The following is a 26,269-nucleotide window of genomic DNA, read 5'->3' as shown; positions in this document are numbered from 1 at the left end:
TATTCAAGGCCAGTAGCTCTAAATATTTGCATTTATTATAAACAAGGGGCCAGCAGCTCTAAATATTTGCATTTATTATAAACTAGACTCTCCAACACATCAACAGGTACAAAGCTAAGACAGATGTGGTGAAACATTAACAGAGGGACAGGGAACACCGAGGTATTTGTGTCTGGGCCAGACCAGCCACCCAGGGTCCCCCTCCACCTTTGGTCCAGACGACCCCTTGGCCCAGGTGTCCCCACTGCCAGGACAAACCGTGGACTGGGCTGCAGGAGCTGGCAGTCTGCAAGGCTGGTGCTGGGGGAGCAGGGACTCAGAGGTCAGGTGGTCCCTCTCTCTAGGGCAACTTCCCTCCAGGACCCAGGGCTTCCAGCCTCACAGCAATTATTCCACACATTTTGAAACAAAACAGGCAAAATGTTCAGCTACAAATAAAACAAACACTGCAGGGAGGACACCTGAGTGTGTAGGTGGACAGAGGCCACCCTGCCGACCTGTGGTGAGGGCCAGGGCCAACCAGGGGAGCCAGAACCCTGGGTAAATGTGGCCTCCAGGTGGTCCCAGGAGAGATGCAGGAATAGTCTAGGCAGACAGCTCAGGGGAGGGTGGGGCTTCACCTGAGGATTTTCCTGTCAGGAAGCTGCTTACCCTCCACTGAGCATGGCCCAGGCTCTGGGGAGCTATGGGCCCACGGGCCATCTGCCAAAAGGGTTGAGATCCACCTGAGCTGGCTCCCAAGCCTCACCCATTTGCCTGCATCATGGCTCAGGTTCTTCCAAGACAAGCCTGGGGACAAGCCTCAGCCTCAGGTGGCAGCTAGCCATTCTTCTGAAACCAGAACACGTATGCATCCTGCCCGCAAAAAGCTGTGCTATCCTAGTGTGACAAGCCCCACCTGGTCTCCCTGGGCTGGTCTGGAAAAGAACTGTTCTTTGAATTCTGCTTGAAATTTCAGGAAGCATAATTTCAAGTGAGGAAGGGGAACAACAAGTGGGCCCAGCAACTCTGGCAAGGACTGTTCTCCACCTCATCAGCTTCACACGAAGCCTCGTGTACAAACAGGACACACACACACACCACGCATGGGGAGAAAAGGACCGTGCCTGCATACCCATCCACACACACATATAGCAGATTGAGTGGCAGCCAGAGATGCAGGGTTGTGTTCAGGGGGCTGCCTTTGGGGGTTCCATGTAGGCCGGATTGTAAGGAGGCTGGCTGGCAGGGTAGGGCATGGCTGCACCTCCTGAAAATGGAGAGAACACCAGTTGGCCATGGGCATGGTGGGCTGCAGAGGGTCGGGCAGGGCCGGAGTTGGCCGCAGTACTCACCAGCCACTGTCTCGTGGTAGGCCGGAGGGCCCATGGGCTGGGCCGGGTAGGGTGGTGGGTACTGCGTCGGGTAGGGTGCTGCTGGCACCCCTGGCTGGGGGGACATGGAGTGGTAGCCCTGGTATGTTGGTCCAGGGTAGCTGGGCGGCACACTGGGAGGTTGCGGGTAAGGAGTGTGCACCACTGTGGTGGCCGTGGTGGTGGTCACAACCGCTGCAAAGAGAGCCCCAGTTAGAACCCTCGGGCTTGCCACCTCTCCCTCCAGCTTAGCCAAATCAGGGCCCTGGTCAGCTCCCCTTACCACCCGGGGTCTGTGCCTGCACACAAGGGCTCACAGTGGGGCAGTGGGGCAGGGTCGGGGTGGGCATGCTTACGACGTGGTCGGCGGCACATCTTGTACAAATAGCAGCAGGAGCAGGTGAAGCAGATGATGACGGTGACAACAGAGAGCACAAAGATGGTCAGACCAACAGCTACAGTTGTCCCAAACCTGCCAAAAAGCCAGTCATGACCCAGGGCCTCTCACTCCTACCCAAGACCAGCAGTCCACACCCCACTCATTCCCAAGGGGCACCGCTCTTGCTGGAGGAGACTCTGGGCCACACAGAGCAACTTCCAGGGTGTTTAACTTGAACTTCTTTCAGTATCACTTTCCTCAAGTGTCAAATGGGGTTGACTGGGAGTCCGTGTGGAACACCTCACCCAGGGTCTGCACCTCGCCCCACCCTCAGCAGCACGGGAGGGAGTGCTTCCAGTGCTTCCCCAGGACACATCTTGTCCACCCCTGCCACGCCAACAGCAGATGCTCAGAGGATGTGCCACGAGCACTGTGTGGCTTGAACCAGAAACTCAGCAGTGGGCAAGACTGACCAACTCACAGCCTCTGGGAGCCCACAGATCACTACAGGAGGCAGGTATGGGAGGGAAAAATTACTCGGGAAGCACAGGTGATAAAAATGGGGAGACGTTCCAGGAAAGCGGAGGCTAGTGTGGCCAGGACAGTGAAGAGAGGCGCTCAGCGAACACAGGGCAGGGCTGTTGGCCCCCGGAGTGGCAGTGAGCCTGCTGGGTGCCAAACGCTGTGCCAGGGGCTCACCTGCACCCTGGGGCTCCTGCGCGCTCACCAGTGGGGCAGGTGAGTACGTTAAGAGCCAGTGGGGCTGGAGGAGCCCTGCTTTCCGGAAGAGGAGGCCTTCCTGCCTGACACAGGCCCCTCAGCAAGGACTGCGACAGAGAGGAGGGCCTGCCTCTGAGAAAGCTGGCCCTGGGTGAGAAGTTCACCAAAGCTGACTTTCAAGGGCAGCCAGAACCCTGAGCTGTGCCCCGTTCCCCAGAGGCCAATTGCTGTCCTAGTAAAAGGTATGTGCAGCAAGCATGTTAAGACATGTAGAGACATGGTGAACATCTGCCTCCCCTGAGGCTTGGGGCCCTGCCCAGCCCCACCCTGCATGGAGGGGCTTCCAATTCACAGACCCAGACAGGCAGCTGGGCCGAGTCACACCCTGGGGACAGACTAGGGACAGACCCTCACACCCCAGACTCAAAACGCCCAACTGCGTTAAAAAACAGGAGACACTGGCCTCTGTGAGGCCCAGAACAAGGCCCTGAGACAGGACCCTCGGAGTCAGGAGGTGCCTTCCCACCTAACCAGAAGGGGCCATCACTGCACCTACCCACAAGCTCCTCCCAGACCCGCTGCTGTTCCAGAGATGGAGAAACATACATGCACATTCACCCGCAATCAGTGTCCCCATCGCCAGTCTCTATCTTTCTCGCTCTCTCTTGCTCTCTTCTGTCTCTGTCTCTCTCTCACACTCACACTTATACACACACAGGATGGCGCCCAAGCTCACCCCATGTTAGCTTCCGCCTTCACTCAGGGGCCACCGGCACCCCCCAGACTTCCCCTTTCCATCATAGGGCCAGTTTCAATCTCCTCCCCTTTCGAGGAAAAGTAAAGCGAATCTCCTCCGCCCTCCCCTCCCCTTGACGTCAGCGGCAGCAGAGCCGTGGGGCCTCTTAAAGACACAGCGTGGCCCGGGCACCCCAGCTGCTCTCAGCTGCGCTCAAGAGGGGCCAGGAGAGGGAGGGAAGCACTTGGCCGACTTGCCAGAGCCGCACCCCCAGCCCAGCCTGCCCAGGCGTTCACCTCACTGTCTAGGACATCACTAACACGGGGTCCGAGAGATGTGAGAGATGCCCAGCCCAGAGTGCCCAAACCACACTCCTGCTCACCAGCTCAGCCCGCTAGCCCTGTTCCAGCCATCCCCTCGATGGGCACCTGCAGCTATCTAAGCCCACCAGCAGACCCAGGGGCCCCACCAGCCTGTCCCCTCCTCTCCGCCAGCTCATGCTGCAAGCCACAAACCCGCCTAAATCTGAACCTGCCTCACTGGATGATGAAGACGCCTCAAGTCCCCTAGGCCACGCTGCTGAGTCTGATCTTGTCACTCTTGCTCAAGAGCCTAGTATGGCTCCTGTAGCTCTTGGGATCATACAGGAATGTGCTCTATAATTTACTTGTTAAACTGTATGTGTATCTGTACTTTTCTGTATATGCATATTATAGTTGACAATAAAAAGGGGGGCGAAATCTAGGATTTGTCTCACTAGATAGTAATTCTTACAAAAAGGCAGATGTTAACCTTTAATTAAAAGTCTAAATAAAACTCGTGTGACCTGGGACTCCCACCCTCCCTCCTCTGTGCCCCAGCCACATCACCCTCCTTTCAGCTTTTTTTTTTTCTTTCAGCTTTTGAAAGCACCATGCTGTGTCCTACCTCAGGGCCTTTGCACATGCAGCTCCTCCTGCCTGTCTGCCTTTCTCTTCTTCCCATCCCCACATAATTAATTCCTGTTCACCTTTCAGACCTCAGCTCAAAACATCACTTCCTCGCCAAGCCCACATCTCACCTAATGGACCCCCACTTCCCCCTGTAACATCACAGCAGAGTCAGTTCAGAGGGTCTGCAGTGACCATCCGGGGCCTGTATCCAGAGGTTCTAGCTCTCAAGTGATTAAAAATACATCATACCCGCCTGACCATCCTGTGAGTGGCAAGGAGCTGGGGAGGGACAATGAAATCAGGACTCAAAAGAACCACGTCAGGGAACAAAGGAAGCTCCAGGAGGGAACCAGCCACTGACCATCAGCAGGGCAGGATGGGAGTCACCTGCTAAAGTGGGGGATGGGTGGAAGACCCACAGGTAACATGGACATGCTGTGGGGAGCATGGACCCCACATCGAGGGAGGACACCGCCTGTCCAGGCTGTGACAGGCAGGTATGGTCTCATCTGGATCTCTGTGCTCTGACCTGGTGCCTCATTCTTGGGGAACCCAAGGAGTCACCCTAAGGAAGAGCCAAGGGTGAGGGTCCAAGAACGAAGGATGAGGGGGTCAGAGGTGGGGAGGGGAGCAGAGTTGATGCAGGCCCCTTAGCACGTAGGGTCCCTCCCCTGTCAGGCATCCCCTGAGCTTCTAACCAGGGCTGGACCCCACCAAGGAATCATCGCTCCAGTGGACAAACAACAGTGCCCCTGGCCTAGGGGGCAGCACACGGGAGAGGATGTCTCCTTGGGGCCCAGACAGGCAGCCCACCTGGGGGCATTCACCGGAGACGTGTCACTGATGACACCATCCCTCCACCCTCCCTTGCTCCACCCTTGCTCCTCAAGCCCTGAACCTTTATAAGGCAGATGGTACGTGAGACGCTGGAGCTCTGCTCAGGAACCCGAGGAGAGATGGGGCAGGACGGGGTTGGGGCCCAAGGGAGGGAGCATCCTGTGCACTCCCAGCGGACGGCAAGGTGGCCCAGGTGGGAGGCGGCAGGGCTGGCACACCTCCCAGAGGGAGAGGTGCTCCTGAGCTGGCCTGGAAGCCACGCCTCCTCCGCCCCCTCCCGCCCCCCCCCACCCCCCGTTCTGCAATGTGGAAGCCACATTTCTCAATACTCACAGACCAGGTCTCCTCCTTCTTTCCTTCCACTTCTCTAAACCCTCCCTCTCAGCTCCTCCTGTGGCCATTTTTCAAATATTGCTGACCTCACACTCGGTCCTCAACACACTCAATCCCACCCAAATCTGAGCCCTTCACCCAAAACAAAACCCACTCCTCATCCATCCCATATCCCCTGTGCAGGGCAGAGACCAGGGCACCCCCCACCTCAGCCCCTCCCTCAGCCACCGTCCTAACAGGCAGCCCCGCCAGCCTTGCCCCACCAGCCCAGCCTCCCTCTGGCCTCCAACAGCAGGGACCAGGAAGCCATGGCTGCCTTCTGCTGGCCGCCTGCCACATCCTCCCCGCCTGCTCTTGGCATCCTCCGGGGAGCAGTCAGAGTGGTGTCCCTCTTCAAACACCATTCAGACCCCAGCACAGCCCAGAAGCTCCCATGGTGCCCACTGTCCTCAGAATAAGGCCCACACTGGCCGGACATCAGAATCTCCAATGGGGCTGACTGAAAGCCCACAGTCCTGGACCTCCGCAAAGGGCTGCTCCCTGGATGAGGAGGGAGGTGTACTTTTTCCCCTCCCTCACTCACAGGAGCCCTGCCTGATTCCTCTGCAGCCGGAGAGGCCCCACACTCGCCACAGGACAAGATGAAGCAGGACAAGAACCTGGACCTCCACCCTGCCACCCAACACAGACTGGAGCCCAAAGTCTCTTCCTCCAAAGGGCCAACCAGGCCTGGGTGGATCTTCTATGAGAGGGGCTTCTAGATCCACCAAGGTAGAGGGCAGACAGCACGTGGAACAGACTCCACCAGGAAAACACATGAACGGCTTCACGCCCATTGCATGTACATGAAACGTGTACCACAACACCCATCGTGGTGGCAACAAGACAGGGTGGGAGCCTGGCCAAGGGGACCGGAGCTTGGGAGACTAGGTTGTTTCCTGGTCCTCTGAAGGGAGGGCCCTGACAATACTACGACCCACAAACCTCGACACGGGGACTGGGCACACCATCATTTCTCCCAGCATCTTTACCATTATCACCCCATCACCATGCACCCCGCACCCCCATCACCCCCATCACTGTCAGTGCTACCACCATTACCCCAACACCAATACACATCTCCAACATTCCTATCACATCCCCCTGCCACCACTGCCGCATTACCACCATCATCACCACTGTCATTTCCTACCACCATACACCTGCCTGTCACCTCATCACCATACACAGCACCTTACATGCCCACAGCCCCCATTACCATCAGCCACTTGGCAACCACCCCTGCCCCATTACCACACATCCACCATCATCCACCATCACCCTATCACCACCACCACTGCAGCCACCACCATCACCACACACTCAGCACTGTAGCCCCTATCACCTCACCACTATCACCTTCTGCCACTATCGTCCCTATCACTGTCACTCCCTCCCCATCAACTACACCCACTGGTCACCAGTGCCCACTCCATCACCTAGGTCAATATGAGCCCCCATACTTGACCTTTCAATTGTCAACCCTCAACCAGTCACCCACACCTCCAGCACAATGATAAGGGCACCGCTTCTCAACACAAGGATCAAAGGTCCTGGAGGGCAGACATGGTGACAGCTCCTCTCAGGCCCCAGCCCCCAAAGCCTTCACCCTAGCCCACCTGAGCCCCCTCGTCACCTCTGCCAGGAAGATGCACCCAGCCTGCAGGTTTTATTTACCCTGACATGGGGTCGCTGTCCAAGCTGGAGCGGAACCTCAGCGCCGGGCCCAGCTGCTCCAGGGGCTCCATGTTGGTGGGGACACTGCCGAGAGGAAACCTCACATTTAACACGTCCGAGCCCCACCGAGCACATCAGGAATGAACACTACCCTGGTACACACACAGAACACGCACAAAAGCCAACCCCAGCGTGGGCCAGAGAGGGAGCCCTGGTGGCCACCTGAGGATGGATGTCACACACGCCAGGATCTCAGGCTACAATGCCACATGTTCTTCTAAGGGGACATTCTCCAGGACAGACCCCATAGGAGGCCACAAAACAAGTCTCAAGAGACTTGAAAAAAGAGCTATCATACAAAGTATTTTCTCCAACCACAACGGATGAAGTTATAAATCAGTAACAAAAGACTACAATGCCATAAAGTTTTTTTTAAAAGTTTTAAAAATCCCTCATACCTTGGGAAACTAATATAATACAAAAAAAAAAAAGAAAGAAAGAAAAGAAAAGAAAGAAAACCACCACCAACAAAACCCCCCAAAACTGTGGGTTCAATAAGAAATCAGAGAGGAAATTAAGAACTCTGTTAAACTGAATGATAATAGAAATACCATAGGTCAAAATTTGGGAAACACAGCTAAAACGTTCTGAGAGGGAAATTTATAGCTTTACTAGTGAGATGGTGGTAAATTTAAGGAGATGGGGAAAATATAATAGAACAAATCCCCAAAATAAGGAAGGAATAAATAAAGATAAGTACAAAAATAAAAGAGAATAACAGCCACGGGAAATACTAGAGAAAATTAACAGAACCAAAGCAGGCACCCTCTGGCAAGACTAATCAAGAAAAGGAGAAAAGATGCAAAAAGATAAAAATACAGAATAAAAAAAGGGAAATAACTGTAGGTACAACAGAAATACAAATAATAATAACATAATAACTTTGAATTCTGATTTGAACAAACCACTTGTGAAAAGGCATTTTTCAAACAAGTGGAGGCAACTGAAAACAATACCAGTATTGAAAGCTATTAATGAATTACTGTTAATTGTGCCAAATGTACTACTGATACAGTGATTATATTTCTTTGGGGGGGTAGGTAATTAGGTTTATTTATTTATGTTTAATGGAGGTACTGGGGATTGAAACCAGGACCTCTTGCATGCTAAGCAAATGCTCTACCACTCAGCTATATGCTCCCTCTATATTTCTTTTTAAAGGACTCACTTATACTGATAAAAACTAACATTTAAGGAGAACATTTTATGTCTGGGGTTGGTTTTTAAATAATCCAGAAAAGAAAAGTAAGGCAGGTATATCAGAGCAACAGCACGAGAGCACTAATAACTATGGAAGCAGGTGATGGCTATATGGAGTTATTGATTATTCTCTCCGCTTCTGTATGTACTTGAGATTTTTCAAAATTAACAAAATAAAATTCAAGAGCATTAGGAACAACTATACTACAGTGAAGGACAAGTAAAGCTGAGAAGAAAGTATGTTTTACAAAATCAGTATGTAGGCTTTGGTGAGCACTAACACAGCAAAGCACACCAAGTTGAGATGCAGTGGTGGGAGGCTGGGAAGAGAGATCCATGGAGGTGGGCCTGGCATCTGGAGCCCTTTTTCTCGTGGGGGCTTTAGTTGATCTCAGAGGGGAGCGGAGAGCAGCACTTCTGAAAGCCTCAGGTGATAGATTACATCCAGAGGCCAGCAGGTAAGGAAGCCCTGATGAATCCCACTCACTCGGGCTGGGACCTGACAAGCAGGGAGAAACTGAGGAGAGAGCTCAGCTTCCATCATCTTCTCCTCTGCAGTGAGGCAGAGGTGACCTTAGAGTGCTTGTGTCCCTGGCAAAAGCAACATCACTCCTCCCTGGAGGAAGTCCTGAGCTTCAAAGTTCTACCATCAGTTCTGCAAACACGTTGTTAGGCACACAAGTGAAAACTACCAGGAGCACTAAGCCACTAGACAACATGACTAGAAAACAACAGAAACAATACCACAGGGGCTTCAAATATGAGTCATCAGACCCTGACATTAAAATAACACATACTTTGTTCAAGGAAATTAAAGGGAAAAAAATCAGGCAGTTCAGGAGACCTTGAAATATAAAAGAACAAGTAAAAATTCTAGAACTAAAAATAATACAAAAATTAATCATTTATTAAACACAGCTCAACATACAATTAATCAACTGGAGGATAGGCCCAAACAAATATATGTACACTAAAGCCCAGAGACACAAAAAGATGGTAAATGTAAATACAGAAGACAGTAGGTGAAGTATGGAATATAGTTTACAAAAGGTCTTACACAGTGTAATTAGTCCTAGAAGGCGAAATGTGAGAATGAGGCAAAAGCAATCTTTAAAAGATTGCAAATTTTCCAAAACTGATAAATAATAAGACAATGATTTCAGAAGTACTGTGAACCCCAAGTAGCATAAATTCAAAGAAAACCACACCTAGGCACATCACAGTAAAACTGCTGAAAACCATACAAAGAGAAAAATCTTAAAAAGCAGTCAGAGAAAAGGCATGTTGCTTGCAAAACTGACAGCTGATTTCTCAACCGAAACAAAAGACCTCAGAAGACAATGGAATGAGAGCTTCAAAGTGCTGAACAAAGTTGATAACTGCTAACCTAGAAATTTATAATCGGGAAAAATATCCTTTAAGAAGGAACATAAAATAAAGATATCAGACAAACAAAAACCAAGAAAATTTGAAATGCAACATTTCTGCATTGAAGGTAGAAGGAACATGATCTCAGGTGAAGCTTAAAGATGAAAGAAGCAATAAGAAGCAAAAGAGAAGATAAATATATGGCTAAATGTAAATAAATATACACTGTCAAAAACAATTAAAATACTGTCTCTGGAATTTATAATAGTATTACAAGAGACAAAGAACAGCATTACACATGATAAAATGAGCAATTCATGAGAAAGTCAAAACAATCCTAAATACGTATGCACCAGATTTCATGAATCCACACTGACAGAACTAAAAGAAGATAAACTACGTGTGTCTCTCAGTAATGGGTAAGACAAGCAGACAAAAACCAGTAAGAATAGAAAAGATCTAAACACTGTTATCACCAACTTGACCTAACTGATGCTTATAAAACACTATTCTCAACAAATGCAGAATATACCTTCTCTTCAAGTGCTTATGAAACACTCAGCAAAGTACAGTACATGTTGAGTCATAAAATGAGTCTCAATAAATTTCAAAAGACTGAAATCTTAAAAGAAAACAACACAATGAGATATTACTACCCAGCCACCAAAATTACTAAAATTAAAACTTTCTAGGAAATAGCAATGATCTATAGCTCGACTGAGGTGTCATATACAAGAAGTACGCATTTATCAAAACTCATCAAACTGACGCATTAGGATCTATACATTTTGCTTTATGTAATTATACCTCAATTTTAAGAAAAGATTTACAATGTCAAGTTTTGGAGAGGATGTAGAGCAAACTAGAACTCTCACTCATGGCTGGGAGGAGTATAAATGATACAAGCATGTTAGAAAACTGTTTAGAAGTATCCGCCAGAGCTGAGTACATGCACCCAATGACTCAGGAATCCCATTCCTAGATATTTACCCAGAAGAAATATGTTCCTTTTAAAAGGCACCAAAGATCTGTAAAAGAATATCAAAATAGCAGAAACTTTCCTTAATCTAATGAAGAAACTTTCCTTAATCTAAAAACAAAAAAACCGCAGAAAACTCTAATGGTGAAATGAGAGAAGCCTTCCCTCTGAGACAAGAAACCAGAAAAGAATGCTGTCACCACTTTCAATCAACACTGTACTAGAGATCCTGGCCAGTGCAACAAAGCTAGAGAAATTAATAAAAAACATAAGAATTGGAATGGAAGAAATAAAACTGTCATTATTTGCACATGACATGACTACTTTTGTAGAAAATTCTAAAGAAGTTTCAACTAAAATTATTCAAGCCAATAAGCAAATTTAGTAAGGTCTCTGGACACAAGGTTAATTTATAAAAATTGTATTTCTCTGTATCAATAATAATTAGAAATGAAAATTTTTAACTATATAGCATCATCAAAAAAATCAAATACTTAGGAAGGAATATAAAAAATACACAAGGCTTTAAAAAAATAAAAATAAGTAATAAAAAGAAAAGAAGAAAAAAATAAAAGAAAAAAATACACAAGGCTTTGACTTAGAAAATGATTAATGTAATTAAGAGAATGAAAGAAAACCTAAATACATTGACAGATATGCTGTGTTGATGGATTAGAAAACTCAAATCTAGTAAAATGTCAATTCTACAAAAACAGTCTATAAAGGCAATGAAATCTAAACTGGTTTTATTGACAAGCTGATTCTAAAATGTATATGGAAATATAAAAGGCCAAAAATAACTAAGACAAGATTGAAGAAGAATATCAAGCCTTATTATAAAGCTGTAATTATGAGTCTGTTTTAGTTCAAGGATAGACAAATAGAGCAATGTAATAAAATAGAGAGCCCAGAGACATACCTACGCCTATGTGGACACTCAATTTATAACTTGGCACAGCAAAGTGAGAAAAAAGGATAGTTCTCTCAAAAAATGATGCTGGGTCAACTGAATATCCATATTAAAAAGTGAAATTTGATCTCTACTTACATCTACTATTACTACTACTACTATGCATACTTAAAAGAAATGCATACACGTGTGCCCCAAAAGATATGTACAAGAATGCTCACAGCAGCGTTATTTGCAATAGCCACCCCCTCAAAAGGAAACAATCCAGATGTCCATCAACATTAAAAGGGATCAACTGTGGTATAAAACGTAATACCATACCTCAATGGAACAAACAACCCAATATGGATACAAATCACACACTGAAAGAAATCAGACAGAAAATAGATGTATATGTCATATAACATATATATATTAACAGGTGTAGCAGGTTAATGGCTACCTTGGGGGATAACAGAGGAAATCCTGATTGGGGGCTTCTGGGATGCCATGATGTTCTAATCCTTGCCCTAGATAGGTGATGGTTACATGGATATGTTTACCTTGTAATAATTCACTGAACCGTACACTTCAGATTTGTGTACTTTTATGTGCATAAAGTATACAAGAACTTTTTTTATGAAGCAAAATACAGATTTTCAAACTATTAATCCCATTTTCACTTCTCCCCTCACCCAGCCAAAACCAATCACACATGTTCATTTTACTAATCCAAATTCTTTTCCTACAGATGAATTTTATTATTTTGTTTGTTTGTTTGGGGGGAGAGGTACTTAGGTTTGTTTGTTTGTTTGTTTACATTTACTAATGTAATACTTTCTCTTAAACTCAGATTTTTGGGGGGAGGAAGGAAATTAGGTTTGTTTATTTATTTCTTTATTTGTTTTAATGGAGGTACTGGGGACTGAACCCAGGACCTTGTGCATGCTAGGCACACACTCTGACACTGAGCTATACCGTCCCCTTATCATTGTTATTTTTTTTAAGTATAAGAATAGAAAGGAGTTTATTAGGGTACACTGTCAGACAACAGCGGGCCACACAGGCAAGCGGTGCCTGTGTGGGTTGTTAGGGTCTTTTATAAGGTCAGGTAACAAGGTGCCTGATAAGCTTGTGCACTAGCCCCTGATTGGTTGTAGGTGGGGTAAGGGGTTTAGGGTCTGTGAAGGGCCATGGGGTCTATGACTGACCCGTATTATTTTTTTAAATGAAGTATAGTTGATTTACAATGTTGTGTTAGTTTCAGGTGTACATTACAGCGAAGTAGTTCAGTTTTACACACACACACACACACACACACATGTATTCTTTTTCAGCTTCTTTTCCATTGCATGTTATTACAAGATATTAAATATAGTTCCCTGTGCTATACAGTAGATCCTTGTTGGAAGAATGTTTTATTACTGTCCCCCAACCCCAATAAAAAACTACAGAACTTAGGGATGCACGTTTGGGTATTACAACTCTGAAGAAAAGCAAGGTCATAAAAAAGGTAGAATCATAGTTACCTTTGCAGGGTAAGAGGAGAGCCAGTGTTTGGGAGTGAGCTCAAGGGGCTGTCTGAGTTGCTGGTAATGTTGCGTGTCTTGGCCTGTGTGGTGGTTATACAGATATTTGCTTTGTGATAAATAAGTGACTTGTACATTTATTTTGTGCACTTTTCTCTATGTGAATTATATGTTGCAATAGGACAGTATTTTAAAAATCTCAATGGATAGATTTAACAGCAGATTAGACACAGCTGGAGAAAGAACTGAACGAACTGAAATGTTAGAAGACATCATCCAGAAATCAGCACAAGACGAAACTATGGAAGAGACCAGGAGATATGGTCACTGAAACAGAAGATGTAGCATATGTCTACATGGAGGAGCAATGTTTAAAGAATGGCAGATAATTTTCTAGAACTGACGAGACACTAAACCACAAATTTAAGAAGCTCAACAATGGAGGAGGGATGAATTTGGAATTGAGGATTAACAGACAGACACTACTATATATAAAATAGATAAACAACAAGGGCCTACTGCATAGCATAGGGAACTAAATTCAATATCTTGTAATCACCTATAATGGAAAAGAATCTGAAAAAGAATGCATATTTATATACATGTATATCAATCACTTTGCTGTATACCTGACACATTGTAAATCAGCTATATACTTCAATAAAAAAAAACCAATTTTAAACCCTGAAAAAAAAAAAAAGTTCAACAAATCCATAGCAGCAAAATAAAAATAAATCCATACCTAGCTATATCATAATGTAACTGAAGAATACCAAAGACAGGAAAAAAAATCTTAAAAAGCTGTCAGAGGGGGAAAAAAAGATTTCTTTTAAATGAGGGACAACTGACTATTGATGATGTGTTAACAGAAACAGTGGAAGCCAGAGGCAATATGCTAAGAGAAAACAGCTATCGACATAAGTCCTGCTCAGATAAAATGTTCTGTAAGAATGAGATCAGTGTAATTTACCATATTAACAGAATAAAATAGAAAAATCATATGATCATGTCTACAGATGCAGGAAAAATATTTGACAAAATTCAAGATCTTTCATGATTAAAACTCCAAGCAAACTAGGTATAGAAGGGAACTTCTTAAACCCGATAAAGGGCACCTGTGAAAAAGTTACAGCTAACATCATACCTAATAGTCAATGCTTTTTCCCTAAAATTGGGAACAAGACAGAGATGGCTTCAATTTCTATTCAACATTGTACTGGAGGTTCTGGCCAGTGCAATGAGGCAAGAAAAAAGAATGAAAGCTTACAGACTGACAATGAAGAAGGGAACAGTAGAAGGAAAAAATGGAATAAAAACAAATCAAAACAACTCAGCAAGTGAAAAGAAATATAGAATAGGAGAGACACGTAACACAAAATAAGATGTCAAATATAATCCCAGAAATACCAATAATTACATTAACTTTAAATGGAATCGATGCTCCTGTTTTTTTAATTGCCAGAACAGATTTTAAAAAAACAAACAAACAAAAAAAAAACACAACAAAAACCAAACCAAAACAAAAAAGACACTTGCAAGATGTGCAGATACCAAAAGGGTAGAAGTAAAAGGGGAGAATATGATTCACCAGGTATGCAGCCTGGTGTCGCCACTCCCAAGAACTTGTTGGAAGTCCTTAGGCAGTAACTACATGCATCTCTCTAACCTGGCAATTCGCTCCAAGGTACTTCCAAGAAATTCCCACAAGGCTCCATAGAAGGAGGAAGAAGGAAATGACAGTGATGGGCACAGGTTAGATACACACAAGGCAATGCAGATGGGCCTTACAAACACTACGCTGACTGCAAAAAGTAAGGGGGTTCATTGTGCCCATAGAACAATATAGAGTTTGCAACACAATCAAAAGAATGCAACAGACTGGTTGCCTATGGAGTGAGAAGGGAATGGAATGGTCATGGGAGATTAAAATAAATCTGTAAGATGGTGGGGGCTGCGCTTGCCCAGATCAATGATATCACCGGCCACGAGCTGGGAGTATAACCACGGGAACCCTCTACACCTAGAGCCAAACACAAACAAAACACAGAATTTGGCAAAGGGAGACACATGAAGGGACCTGGAACCTTGGATCCAGCCCGTGAAACAGTCTAAACCCAAGATGCTGTGTAAACCCACAGGCCATGCCAAGTGGACACAGTGTGGCCCACAGTGGGGTACACGCCCATGCATGATGCCCCCCAGGACCCATAAGGTGACAGCTGCGCAAATCACATGCGACCCCCAACCAGGTGCACGCACATACTGCGGGGTACACTCACACCAAGGCACCCATCCTGAGGAAATATTTGTACAAGTACACACACGGGGTCAGCCACAAGGCCACTGACCCCTGAGAAACCCGCTCAGCCCAAAGCTAGGGGAGCTGGAGCCCTCGAGGGTCAGGGAGAAATGGGCAAGGGACCACTTGAGCAGGGTCTGGGATGTCCAGCCCAGAACCAATCCCCCACCCTCACTGCTTTGCCACCACTTCAGAGGGTTGAGAGGCCAGAGAGGCAGGGCTGTGTCTCTCGCACACACATGCCTGCTGAGGGCAGATTCATGCCAGCCACCCTGTGTGACCTCCATGTACCCACCTGGCCTCCAGAACATCACACTCTTCCTCAGTCCACACAAATTTCTTCAGCACATCAGAGCAGCAGTACTGGTCATAACAGGTGCCACAGCAGAAATCAGGACAGAACTCGGGGAAGGGGTTGCGTCCATGGGAAGCCACACACACCTCACCATGGGCTAGAACAGAAAAACACTCTTGTTCATCTGTTGCCGCAGGATCAGGCCTCACATAGGCCTCAGCCATGTCCCAGCCAACACAGCCCCTTTCCCAGCAAGGCCAGCAGGCCCAAGCATGCTGGACCATCTCAGAGCCATCCCAGTCACCAGCCACCTCTGGCCACTGCCCCAGCCAGCCTTGCCCTCCCCACCCTGGGCCACAGCAGAGGTGCCTAACTGAGCTCCCTCCCCACCAGTCCACTTGCCTTCAGATGGGAGAGTGAACTTTTTAAGTATGAGTCTAACTGAGCCACTTCCCACTCTCTGATCATGGGATCAAGTCCAGACTCCACAAAGCAGGGTCTAGACTACAAAGGAACTTGAAGGTCACCCCATACTCTGCTCATATTCCTACCTGTCTCCCACCTCCCACCTTCAAACCTACTCATCCCTCAAGGCCTTACTCCAGGTCCTCTGGGGCAGAAGCCACCCAAGCCCAGTTACTGAATAGTAACACCCTCAACCAGCTGCTGGGGACCAGGCACTGGACTGAACCATTCTTAATCCTCATTCCTTGTCCTCACCAGTGACCCACAGCAGCCTCAGCCCTGGCTGGATGCTAGACTTCAGGGGCCGGCCCTCATAGACTACACCCTTGCAGCAGGCTGTCTCCTAACCAAGTCGCCATCGGCCAGAGTCACACCCACTACAGAAGCGTCCACGCAGCGCTCGGCCCTGGGCTGAGCCTGCAGCAGGCCCCTAGGAAAAGTCTGCGCCCTCAGTGGCCAAGCCTCTGTGGCCACGGCACCGTGTGGTGCCCCGGGTCCATCACAAGGCTCTTGGCCAGAGTTGAGACCTGTGGACATCCCCACAGGCTGGGGTCAGGACAGAGCCTCAGTATACAAGGTCATGCTGAGGGGACCTGGCTGACAAGTGTGGAAAACGACCCAGGGCTTTGGATGACCACAAAGTTTGCAAACTATCAGGAAGATGGTATAGCCAAATGTCCCCATGCATCCTTAGGCTATATTAGCAGAGATTTAGCACCCACCAGCAGGAAAGAATGGTTCCAGATTCTGCCTAGACAGACCCCAAATGGAACACTCAGTCCAGCCCAGATGACTACGGCAGACTGCAGGCAGTTCTGATGATAAACTCTCTACTCACCTGCAAACAGTCTTGGCACAGCTCCAGGATTCTGAAGACCCAGCCTGGGTCAGTGTATATTGAAGGGGAGCAGAATCATCACCCCCAAATATTCCTCTTTGGCATAAGGATTATTTTAAGCAGTTACATTTAAGAAACTGCAGACACAGGAAAAGCTCTGAAAACTGACTAGAGCTTACCCCGTTGTCAGAGACATTTATAAGGGAAATCTCCATTTGTATGGGGATCTCCCTTGCTGTACCAGAGAGAGGGGGTAGGACTTCATCTCTAGAAACTCTTATCAGTGCAGAAGGCACAGATTTAAATCTGCATAACAACCTTTCCCTTGTTTACTGGGCTTTTCCTAGTAACTTCCCTTAATTGACTCCCAATACCTTCTTTTGTCTTCCACCACGGGGGGCGGGGGACTTAGTTTGCCTGGGTCTCTTCCACGTATACAGGAGGTATACATGTTGTTAAACTTTTGTTTTTCCCCTGTTAATCTGTCTTACTTCAATTTAATTATTAGCCCAGTCAAAGAACCTAGATCAAGAAAGGAAAATGCTTCCACTTCATGCACCCTGGGGCCACTGGCAGAGCAAGGACCAAAGACAGAGGTACTTAGTGAACTCTGTGAAAAAGGACAATTAGGAATGGGGTGGGAGGTGGGGAGATGCTTTGTTCTTGGCAGCTCCAGGCAGAACCTGCTTTGGGCAAAGCTGTGGGGCAGAGGATGAGACCACCAACAGACACAGCCAGCTGTCCACCTGATGGCAGGTATGCTCAGCAAAGCCCAGGCAACCTACCTCCAGCAGGGCTTTTACAACCTTTATAACCACAGCCCAGCCCAAGCCTCTGAGCTGGGTCTGAAGACACACACAGGTGAGTTTGTTTGAGCCAAAAGCCCATGACTCAAATGTTCTTCTGACCCCCGGGCTCTCTAGTCCTCACTGGACCAGGGAACAGGACTGTACCTTCTCACTTTCCCACCCTAGTCCTCCAGATTTGTCCCAGCCCCCAGGAAATAAAGTCCTTCAGCCCGAGGAAATCACCCACTCCAGAAGGATCTTTAACTTCCTACAGCTGGAGACGGTAGGGGCGGTGCACCGCTCCAATTCTTACCCCTGAAAGGCCCCCCAGCTTGGCCTCCATCATTTGTGAATCATCAGTTTACAATCAACACACACAGTTAGTGTGCCTCCTCCAACCCCCGAGGCCAGCCTCAGCAGTCTCCAGGAACACCAGGGCCATAGAGGCAGACGGTGGAAGCTCCCAGCCAAAAAACAGAGGCTGAGGGAAGGCCTCTGGTGGAGAGGCCAGGCCTCCCCGCTGCCACCACCCCCGGCTAAGCCCAGGCAAGGAATCCTACGCCAGCCTCTGAAGACCCTTGGAATGTGAAGGAAAAGCCGGGCTGGTCTAACAAGGTAACTCACAAATCTAAGTATTGGAATACTGATCTGAGCTCTGCTGGACTAACTTGTAAATCTAAGTTAGTTAGTGTTGGTTTGCTGTTCATGTTTTTTTGCTAGCCAGCTGGGTTTTCAAAGATACATATCTGGCTTTGGAATGTTGGTTTGCTGCCTCCCCGCCTCCATTTTTGTGATGATAATGCTGCTAAAGCTGTTCCATGCCTATTGGCCTAATACCCCAAGCTTGTACTTTACTCTATAAAACCTCATGCGCACGTCTTGGAGGTGCTCAGAGCTTCCGAGCAGAAGCCCCTCTGAGCCCGCCGGGGTAATACATCTGAGTACTCCAACCCTCCGAGTGGCGCTTGTTTCTTGGCTTGCCTGTCGTTTCCGTAACAGGAACACTAGAGGACGGACCCCCTCCCTACCATTCCAGAACAGAACAATGGTGGCAGCTGCCTGGGGTCTGGGCAGGGTCATTTCGGACGGGGAGGGAGGCTGGGGTGGAGGAAAGACCAGTCATGGGGTTGGAGATTGCCTCAGAGTTGTTAGGGTTCTGTGGCGGTCACTGCGGGGAAGGCAGTGCCTGGGCTCGCTCCGAGACGGCGCGGACGTGGCCGCCCCCCAGCCCTGCCCGGGACAAACTCCCTCCACCCGCCAAGGCTCACCACCCGGAGGCGGCGGCGGCAGCAGCAGCAGCAGGAGCAGCAGCACCAGGACCCGAGGCGCGGCGGCCGGCGCGGCCATGGCTGGGCGGACGGACTGACGGACGGTCGTAGCGCGGCCGCAACCTCGGCGGCCACTCGCTTCCTCGCCCCGCCCAGGCCGTTCCGGGCACGCCGCCCGGGAGGGAGCGGCGAGGAGGGGGAGGGCGAGAGAAGGAGGGGAAGCGGACGCCCCTCCCCGCCTCGGGGCCAGGCACACGTCCGGTGTCTGCCCCTCGGGCCGCTTCCCGGAGCAGGCGGGCGCGCGGTGACCTCAGAGTCTCCTTTCACTCTCGGAGCCCTGTCCGCCCCCACCCACAGGCGCCGCCCTCGGTCCGGGAGGGGTCTCCGCGGGGAACTGCATCCTAGCACTTGAGCGCCTGCTGGATGCTGCCGATGGGTCCAGCTCCTCCTGGCGCCTCAGGCTTCTCATTTGCCCGGTGGATCCTCACTCCCCTAGAGGTACCTGAGGGCCAAGACGGGTGACGCGGGGACAGCTCCCCGAGCAGACCTCTGCACACAAGTAGGTTCCTCACAGATGCCAGTATCCTTCTGGAAGCCTACTTCGGAGACTTCTGGGGACCCTCAGCTCCGAGGATACTCCATGCCCTGCCTCCTGGGGTGACACCCCTATCCCTGTGGTCACCCTACCCTGAGTCCAGGCAGGCTCACCCCTGCCTCAGGGCAAGCCTGTCTCAGATGGCCTGGTCTGAGGAGTAGGCACTGGCAGCTCCCAGGCACACGTTAAGCTACCACCTGGCTCAGGATTGGGCCAACTGGCCCACATCCTTGTCCCCTGCCAAGCATGTGCTCTCAGGAGACACCCTGAGCTGGGGCCTCTGCTAACAGGCCTCCACTGCCCCTCACTGTGGGTCAAGGGCCCCCACTGAGCCAGAGATGGGGAGCTGGAGTGCCGTCTTAGCCCCTTGGGGCAGCTAAAACAAAACATCACATCGCACAATAAACATTTATCTCTCACAGTTCTGTAGACTGGGAAACCCAAGGTCAGGGTGCTAGCACATTCTATGCTCTTCCACACCCTGGGTGTCCAGCCTTCTGCCTCCCAGACTTGGTTTCTTTTCATAACTCAGTACCTGCCCCCAGCCAAGCTCCTAATGAAGCAGGAGGGACGGGGCAAGGCACAGCCCTTAAAAGAATGACACAGCAATTGAGTATAGGACATAAACTGGTTAACACCCCACATGGTCCAAGATGGCAGAAAATCATCTCCCAGTAGCCCTTGCGGCCCAAGATGGCGGAGGGTTTGACCTCCGCTAGACTTTGAGCTTTATTATACGCTCATTGTAATACATTAGCTTAGTAAATAGTAAAACACACTCGTAGGCACCATGACAGTTGCAAGGCTGGCCATAAAAGGTTAAAAAATGGGTGGTGGCCCAACTCCTGGGAATCCTCGCCCCTTCCCCAAAATAGCTGGAATAATCCTCCCACTTGTTAGCATAGGAAGTTACCCAGCTCAAAAACTAACAACCCCGCACCTCACGGGCGCTCTCTCGTCCTTTGAGGTGGCTTGCACCCTATGAAATGTGTACCTCCCTGAATAAACTTGCTTTCACTCTACTGTAGCTCACTCTTGAATTCTTCCCTGCTCTAAGCCAAAGACCCTCACTTGGCAGGGCACGTCCCTGGGACTCGCCTGAGACCTGGGATGGGGCCATCCTCTTGCCCCCACCCCCACTTCTAGGGGCTTCTCTTCCGGTCTAGTCCTCCCTGACCTTTTCGGTATTGAGTTCCCTCATGCCCCTTCATCTTCCCATACCTTAAAGATAGCCGCGTAAAACCTTCATGCTCCAGCGTGGCGGGGTGTCCAGGGCCCACCTAGAGCTGTGCATGGGCAGGAGGAAGTAGCGGTCAGGAACACGCCATGGCTTGGAAATAACAGTCTTGCATCCAACAGGCACGCGCCCATTTGGGGGAAGGGAGGCCCTGTGGACAGGACCTGCAAAGCTGTAAACAGTCACTTTCACAAGTTGCCTAAAGAAATCTGCTTCTCCTGTGCCAAACACGGGGGTTTCAACAAGATTAAGGAGGTCCATGTCCATGCAAGAATAGGTTACTTAAGGGCCCAGACCAGCTGGAATAGCTTAACAAAAGAATGCCAAGCACAGGTGAGGGGCCTGAGGCGCTTGGCCCCGCCCCCTCAGACAATCTTTATCAGGCCCCTCCCCACCCCCTTTTAATTCCAGCAGGTGCCCTCCCTTCCTGCTTGGAGGCAGATCCTACCTTAATTTCTGCCCCTTCCCCATCCAGCCTACCCCAAACGGCTCACACTGTTACCAGAAAACTGAGTTCGCCTTTTGGCCAGCATGTCGAACCAAAAGACCTGACCAAGTCAAAGATCGGGAGAAGGAAGGCTTTATTATTACTTGCAGCAAATAAGCAGAACACTGGGGATACTTCTGGAAATGTCTCCCCTGAACAGCAAAATTGGGGAAATTTTAAGCTAAGGGTACGTGTATATTCATGGAGGGGCTTGAGCAGAGGAAAATTCAACATCGTCATTCCCTCCCAGCACCTGGACGTGGTGGGGCTTAGTCTCTATGGAGCTCAAAGATACATTTTTACCTAAATTGCTTGAGGAGGAGCTAGAACACTGCACTATTGTTTCTTTAGGGGGAAAGGTAAATTACATTTACTTATTTTTATTGGAGCTACTGGGGATTTGAACCCAGGACCTCATGCATGCTAAGCATGTATTCTACCACTAAGCTATATCTGCCCCTTGCACTGTTGGTTCTTGATTGCTCCTCCTTGGTTTCTACATTCCCTCACTTTTCTGATTAGCAACTATTTGAATCTGCACTTTGAACCTCAGAGAAGGTCAAGGAGGTTGAAGCCTTTTTTCCTACAAACAAGAAACAAGGGACACAGAAAGGCTCTCATATGCAGGAGGACCCCACAGGGTGCTGCTCAGTTTCAACACCTCGTCCAACACCTCCCCCTGTCCAGGGTCGGTTACACCTCAGGGCCCTCTCCTCTGTCCTCACCCTCTCCCTCCGCATTTCTGCCTCACACTGCCTGCTGGAGTCCTGGACCATCTGTCTGTCAGCTTCCTTCCCTCCCACCCACACCTCTACTCTGGCCCTCCCCACTGCTCGTATACTCACCACCCACCAGTCCCCAAGTACAGTGGACCCTGACCTGCCCTCCCTCCCAGCTCTCTTGGTACATCTATCCATTCTATACCCACCCACTGCTATCTTTACCCTGAGGACTTGAGACAGGAAGAAAGCAGGGCACAGCCATGCAAGGAATGGCACAGCAATTAGCACCAAGATGGCAGAGATTTCAACTCCCAGCAGACCCTGAGGCCCAAGATGGCGGGAGATTTGATTTCCAGTAGACCTTGAACTTCATTATACATTCATTGTAATATATTAGCATGATGAATGACACACGCACAGGCACCATGACAGTTCTGAGGCTGGCCATAAAAGGTCAAAAAGTGAGCTGTGGCCCAATTCCTGGGCATCCCCACCCTTTCCCCACAGTAGTTGGAATAACCCTCCCATTTGTTAGTATATGAAGCAACAGAGCCCATAAAAACTAGCAACACCGAGACTCACAGCTCTCGCTCCCTCACCTACGGAGAAGGTACACACTCCATCTATGGAACGTATATCTACTTTAACTTTAAACTAAGCACCCAACCCCACACCTTATGGCCTTTCTCTTGCCTCCTGAGAAGGCCTGCACTCTTGTCTATGGAGTGTACCTCTCTCTGAATAAATCTTTTTTCACTCAACTATGGCTCGCTCTTGAATTCTTTCCTGCATGAAGCCAAGCACCCTCACTTGGCAAGGTGCATCCCTGGGACTCAACTGAGACCCGGGACGTGGCCATCCTCTCTTGCCCCATTTTCCTGTATCACTATAAACAAAGAATGCTGCCCGCCACCTCAATTCTACAAGAATCAGACAAGCAGCCACAGCAGCCACCCACCGATGATGGTGTGCTGTGAGGGGAGTTCAATATGGAGAAAAAGAGGAAGCATTCTGTGCTTTGGATGGAGTCCCAGATAGTTAAGATGCATATCTAAGGAATAATTTCAATGAACCCAGGTCCTTGCATCTTCCCATACATAGAAAAACAAGTGCTAAAACCCTTAACTTGAGATATCTCCTCTTTGTGATTAGCAGTAATCTTTACATGTTTGGCTACATGTTTTCGGGTTTTGTTTTTTTTTTTTACCAGCAAAAAAACTGTATACCCCAGTAGACCTTGAACTTCATTATACATTCATTGTAATATATTAGCATTACCTCTTCGGAGCAGTTCCTCAATAAGCCGTCAGGCAAGAATCCTCAGTAAGATCCTGAATAAAGCTTAACACAACTCTTCCGGTGTTTTTTCAGTTGACAAGGCCTAGGGGGTGGAAGGGGCTCCCACAGAGGCAGGCCCCAGGTGCTGCTGCCTAAACCTACCCACAGTTCTGTGAACAGCTCTTTTATCAGCTGCTCTTCAAATACCCAGGATGATAAGAATGACTATTCTCTGCTGAGATCTTTACATATAGTGTGTGGCGGCCAGACTGGATATGGGAACTCTGCACAGGGCCAAGCAATACCCAATGATGCCCAGAAAGCCCAGGGCTGGAAAGGGTGTGAGTGGCAGGCTGTGGGCGGGGCCCATCAGCCCAGGACTGACCCACGCCGGCACTTTCCTCACAGACCTTCCCAGAGAGACCTGTGGCTCTGAGCCAGGGTTTGGCAGGCACCATTTCTGGTCTACCACAAAGTCATTTTTCACTTTTAATAGTTTTTGTTCAAACAAGAATGTGCCCAGCCCCAGAGGATGAATAATGGTCTAAACCAAACATGGCAACACTCCCCTTTACAGGTGATAATTATATTTTATTAATATATAATATATAATCATACTATAATTCACAAAATGTTACTGAAACCTATGCCTTTGTAAAAATACTTCATTCTATCTAAATATCCTCTGATCCTACCTGGTGGCCATCATGTCCTAGCAACTCAAAATGCTACAAAATTCTTCAATGTGACCATATATAATCACCTTTTCTTGGTTGTAGTAGAATGTTGGACCTGAAGACAAATTCTGAGAGTGTTATATTTTATTACTCCTGCTATTGCTTTGCTGTTAAAATCTTCAAAACCTTCAAAAAGGGCTGGGAAGCCTTCAAGGTCAGGCATCCACCCCAGGAACTCTGTGCCTGGAGACAGGGTAGGGACCAGTGAGCTGTCCCCCAACCTCACCTACCAGGAAGACGGCTGTAGCTGCTGTCACTCTGAGCCTGGGGATGACACCAGGGATTCCTGTCATCCACCATGACACAGCCACCCTCTGCTGTGACACACGGGGAGAGGCACACGTGGGCACCTGGCCATCTTCCACTTCATCATGTCCACGGAAGAACAGCCCTGCAATCGCCTTTCCAACAGCCCAGCCCCGGGAGCAGAAGGTGTGGAAAGTCCAACAAAATTCTGAGGCACTGGAAAGGGAATACCCTGCCCCTTGTGACCATCTTCCCCAACCCAGAAGTGATAACACCAGAGAACCAGCCAGCACGCCCCCAACCACAGCCTTGCACGACCCCTCCATCCTTGACTCAGCCCCAGGTTCTCCTCCTCAAGGATGCCAATATTTGGGACCTACATTTCCAAGGACCCCAGATCCTTCCTTACATCTGCCTCTTGCATGGGGGCAAGGGCCCAGCACCCCAGGCCGGCCCAGAGAAAACTGGGGCCCTGTCCATGTGTGCCAGGCCCAGGGCTCACTCCAGGGAAAGACAGTTTCTGCCCCACATCTCTAGGAGCCACAAGACACAACCTTAGATTATTCTTTATTTAAAAAGTTATTTATTGCAAAGAAGGCTGGACACAGTGTGATGTGTGGCTGAGCTCCAACAACACCCATTCCAGGGGGAGCAGGGAAAACATCTGCAACAGGAGCACATCGACCATCACAGGCAAGACCTGGCAGCCAACCAAGCGGGCTGCTGCCCCTGCAGAAAGGGTTCCGGAGTGAGTCCCTGCTGGGACCCCAGACTTCCTTCCGCTCCAACCCAGTCCTTGTCACACATCCGGGCCCAGCAACTCCTGACTGCACTCTGGACACAGAGAGAGAAGGACTCACTGGTCTCGCCTCAGCCAGCCTGAGGTCCTAGAGAGGCGGTGACATATAAATGTATGTGTCTCTGGCTAAAGGGACTGTTGGCCAACAAGTGAGTGTGTCCAAGTGACCAAAAGTCACAACTCCAGGGGACATGGAAGCAAAGGCTGCAGTCCCCATGTCCCAAAGGCAATGGCCTGGTCCTCTGGCCCTGGGGCTAGGGGCTTGGGGCTCTGCCAGGAGGTAAGTCCAGAAGGAGGATCCCGCCACAGCCCCATCTGGGACACCTCTCCACCCATGTTTGTCCACCGCTGCTACAGACATGAGGCCGAGAGACCAACAGCCCAGGCCAGGGACACAGGATCCTGGGGCCTGGCTTCACCAAGGACCACCTGTGGTCAGCAGGGCATCCAACTACACATCCGAACACTTTCTCACCCAGCTGCACAACTTGCTGCCCAGTCCATTTTCGCAGCTACAAAAGGGAGCCAGTACCTGCTGCCCAGCCCATCTCTCTGGGCCCGAAAGAACTCACGGGCATGAGAGCTGGCAGGCTGCCCAAGGTCATTATCATCAGGCTCCTGTGCACATGAATCAAAAGCTGGGACGCGGCTGGAAAACCCTCCTCTGGCTGGGGGCTGCTTGGGTTCCGGCCTTTACCCTGCTCTGTCCCACAGAACAGGCTTTACAGGACCACACAGGCTCTTCTGAATCCTTCACAGCAAACTCGGGTCCCTGCCGCCAGTGCACGCTCCGGTGTGGACACAGGCAGCAGTGGGCGAGGTAGCCTGGTGACACAGTGGGGAGAGGGAGACAGGAGGGCAGCCTCTCCCCTGAGCACTTGAGATGGGAACTCACACAACGGCCTCCCCCCGTGCTGTCCCGGGAGAGCAGTCAGGGAGGGCTGCCACCTGCTCCCACAGGTATTCCAGTGTAGGCATATGGGAAGGGGTGACCGCAAACGCTCCGCTCCCTGCGTGTTTCTGTGCATCCGCACATGCTGAGTGAGCACAACGCCGTCCTGAGCGAGACCCCAGGGGTCTGGCCAGTGGAGGCGGCTGCCCTGCAGGAAGCTCTTTGGCTCCTGGAGGGGCGGGATGGGGAGGGCTGTCTCCCGCTCCCCGAGGCAGCAGCAGCTCAGGATCCCA

The 26,269-nt window shown here is 49.3% G+C and overlaps 1 protein-coding gene across 5 annotated transcripts; it reads right to left on the bottom strand.

The window, feature by feature from the left end:
* Nucleotides 1-57: 57 nt before the first annotated feature.
* SHISA5 (shisa family member 5) lies at nt 58-19,143 on the bottom strand. Of its 5 annotated transcripts, XM_010978730.3 has the most exons (6): nt 18,984-19,143; nt 15,625-15,781; nt 7,006-7,089; nt 1,709-1,824; nt 1,335-1,547; nt 1,024-1,249 (listed from the first exon to the last, which is right to left on the bottom strand). In XM_010978730.3, exons 1-6 carry the CDS (start codon nt 19,060-19,062, stop codon nt 1,170-1,172), a joined length of 729 nt encoding a protein of 242 aa, XP_010977032.2. In that variant the 5' UTR covers nt 19,063-19,143; the 3' UTR covers nt 1,024-1,169. The 5 variants fall into 5 exon arrangements, with proteins under 5 accessions (XP_031326119.1, XP_010977032.2, XP_031326120.1 ...); XM_031470260.2 differs by lacking the exon at nt 7,006-7,089; XM_031470259.2 differs by lacking the exons at nt 7,006-7,089; nt 15,625-15,781; nt 18,984-19,143 and adding an exon at nt 3,008-3,179 and having other exon boundaries at nt 58-1,249.
* Nucleotides 19,144-26,269: the final 7,126 nt, after the last annotated feature.

The sequence above is a fragment of the Camelus dromedarius genome, chromosome 17, assembly GCF_036321535.1.
Source record: "Camelus dromedarius isolate mCamDro1 chromosome 17, mCamDro1.pat, whole genome shotgun sequence".
Taxonomy (NCBI): domain Eukaryota; kingdom Metazoa; phylum Chordata; class Mammalia; order Artiodactyla; family Camelidae; genus Camelus; species Camelus dromedarius.
The sequence above is the reverse complement of the archived record's forward strand: the minus strand, read 5'-3'. Positions and strand labels throughout refer to the sequence as shown.

Bases quoted from the DNA above. Each gene is read 5' to 3' on its own strand.
- SHISA5 (XM_010978730.3), bottom strand. From the start codon at position 19,062: ATGGCCGCGCCGGCCGCCGCGCCTCGGGTCCTGGTGCTGCTGCTCCTG. The intron at 7,090-15,624 runs GTGGGTACATGG...TCCTCTCGGCAG, and splicing joins TGTGATGTTCTGGAGGCCAG to TGTCCCCACCAACATGGAGC. The intron at 1,250-1,334 runs GTGAGTACTGCG...CTCCATTTTCAG, and splicing joins CTACCACGAGACAGTGGCTG to GAGGTGCAGCCATGCCCTAC.